Source organism: Alexandromys fortis, unplaced genomic scaffold, assembly GCF_014885135.2.
Source record: "Alexandromys fortis isolate MF-2015 unplaced genomic scaffold, M_Fortis_MF-2015_v1.1 scaffold_6327, whole genome shotgun sequence".
NCBI classification, from domain to species: domain Eukaryota; kingdom Metazoa; phylum Chordata; class Mammalia; order Rodentia; family Cricetidae; genus Alexandromys; species Alexandromys fortis.
In genome coordinates, this window is record NW_026074192.1 from 1 (window position 1) to 1,686 (window position 1,686).

General features: G+C 49.6%; 1 protein-coding gene across 1 annotated transcript; it reads left to right on the forward strand.

Moving 5' to 3' along the window:
• Window positions 1-6: 6 nt before the first annotated feature.
• LOC126496513 (ubiquitin-conjugating enzyme E2 variant 1-like) lies at window positions 7-1,682 on the forward strand (the record flags this gene model as incomplete). Its single annotated transcript, XM_050134002.1, has 2 exons — window positions 7-126; window positions 1,569-1,682. Coding segments are annotated over 2 exons (234 nt in total), but the record flags the coding sequence as incomplete, so codon positions are not given.
• Window positions 1,683-1,686: the final 4 nt, after the last annotated feature.

Genomic DNA, 1,686 nt, shown 5'->3' on the forward strand with positions numbered 1-1,686 from the left:
ACAATTTATGAAAACCGAATATACAGCCTTAAAATAGAATGTGGGCCTAAATACCCAGAAGCACCCCCATCTGTAAGATTTGTAACAAAAGTCAATATGAGCGGCGTGAGTAGTTCAAATGGCGTGGTAAGTCCCTCCTGCCCACGGTGCTCTGCCGGCTTATCCTCCGCAGGTTATCACAGTGTGTCTGCAGCACTGGGGCAGGGCTACTTCCATTGTGTCTTGTCACTCCTCTGAGCTCACCCCTGGAGCCCTGTACTGTCACTGATAAGAGTGTTGACCGGATGCAGAAACTGAGGCAGAGGCTTGGCCTTTCCGACATCTTTACATGGCCCTTGACCACTGCCACGCTACGGCTTTAATTTTATTTATTTACTTTGTGGCATTGGTGTTTTGTTCGTTTGTCCTTGTTACAGTGTCGGGTCCCTGGAAACTGAGGCTACAGACAACTGTGAGCTGCCATGTGTGTGCTGGGAGTTAAACTCAAGTCCTCTGGAAGAGCAGCCAGTGCTCTTAACCGCTGAGCCATCTTTTCAGCCCGTTTGCTTTTTCTTTCTTTTCTTTTTCTCTCTTTTCTTTCTTCCTTTCTTTCTTCCTTCCTTCCTTCCTTTCTTTCTTTCTTTCTTTCTTTCTTTCTTTCTTTCTTTCTTTCTTTTTTGTTTTTTGAGAGGATCCTGTTCTGTAGCCGTGTCTAGCTTTGGAACTCACTATGTAGCCCAGGCTGGCCTCTACCCATGGCAGTCAGTCCTCCTGCCCCCTCCCAAGTGTCTAACTGGGACCTTACTTTCTAAGTGCATTTTTTTTAAAGATTTATTTATTTATAATGTATACAATGGCCTGCCTGCATGTGTTCCTGCAGACAGAAGTTGGCACCAGACCTTATTACCGGTGGTTGTGAGCCACCATATGATTGCTGGGAATTGAACTCAGGACCTCTGGAAGAGTAGTCAATGCTCTTAACCACTGAGCCATCTCTCCATCCCCCTTAAGTGCATTTTGACAACAGAATCTCAAATTCAGGCCTTGCCCTGGACTTCGATGCATTAGAGCCCAGGGCCTTACTCAGGCTAGGGATCTGCCATGGAGCCACACCCCAGCCACAACTCCTGAGTCTATGTTGCTTGCCAGAGGCTTGGGGGCACCATGCCTCTGTCCTTGAAGTCTTGAGAAGATGGGCCAGAGAACTAGAAATGAACTGTCCTGTGTGTTGCTGTATTGGAGCCACCAACCCCTTGGTAACCTGAGAGACCTGGCTGCTCTTGCTGCCACTCCCATCTCTATCAGCCCCACCCTGGGTGGATAGTGGAGAAAGCCAGGGTGTGGACGCCCAGGTGCTGATCCATCAGGATGGCCTGAGTTTGACCAGGTTAAAACTTATGTCCACAGAGCTCTGTTCGTTCTTCCGTGCTGGGTGGGACCCAGAAAAGGGAGGCAGGCTGGCTACAGGGCAGGGAGGGCGGCTTGGCATGGCCTCTGTGTTGATGGAGTCATGTGGGCTCAACACAGCAACCTCGGGGAAAGCTTTGCTCTGGAGTCCAGGGTAATGTAGGTGTTTCCCCTCTTTGCAGGTGGACCCAAGGGCCACAGCAGTGCTGGCAAAGTGGCAGAATTCCCACAGCATCAAAGTCATCCTGCAGGAGCTTCGACGCTTGATGATGTCAAAAGAGAACATGAAGCTGCCACAGC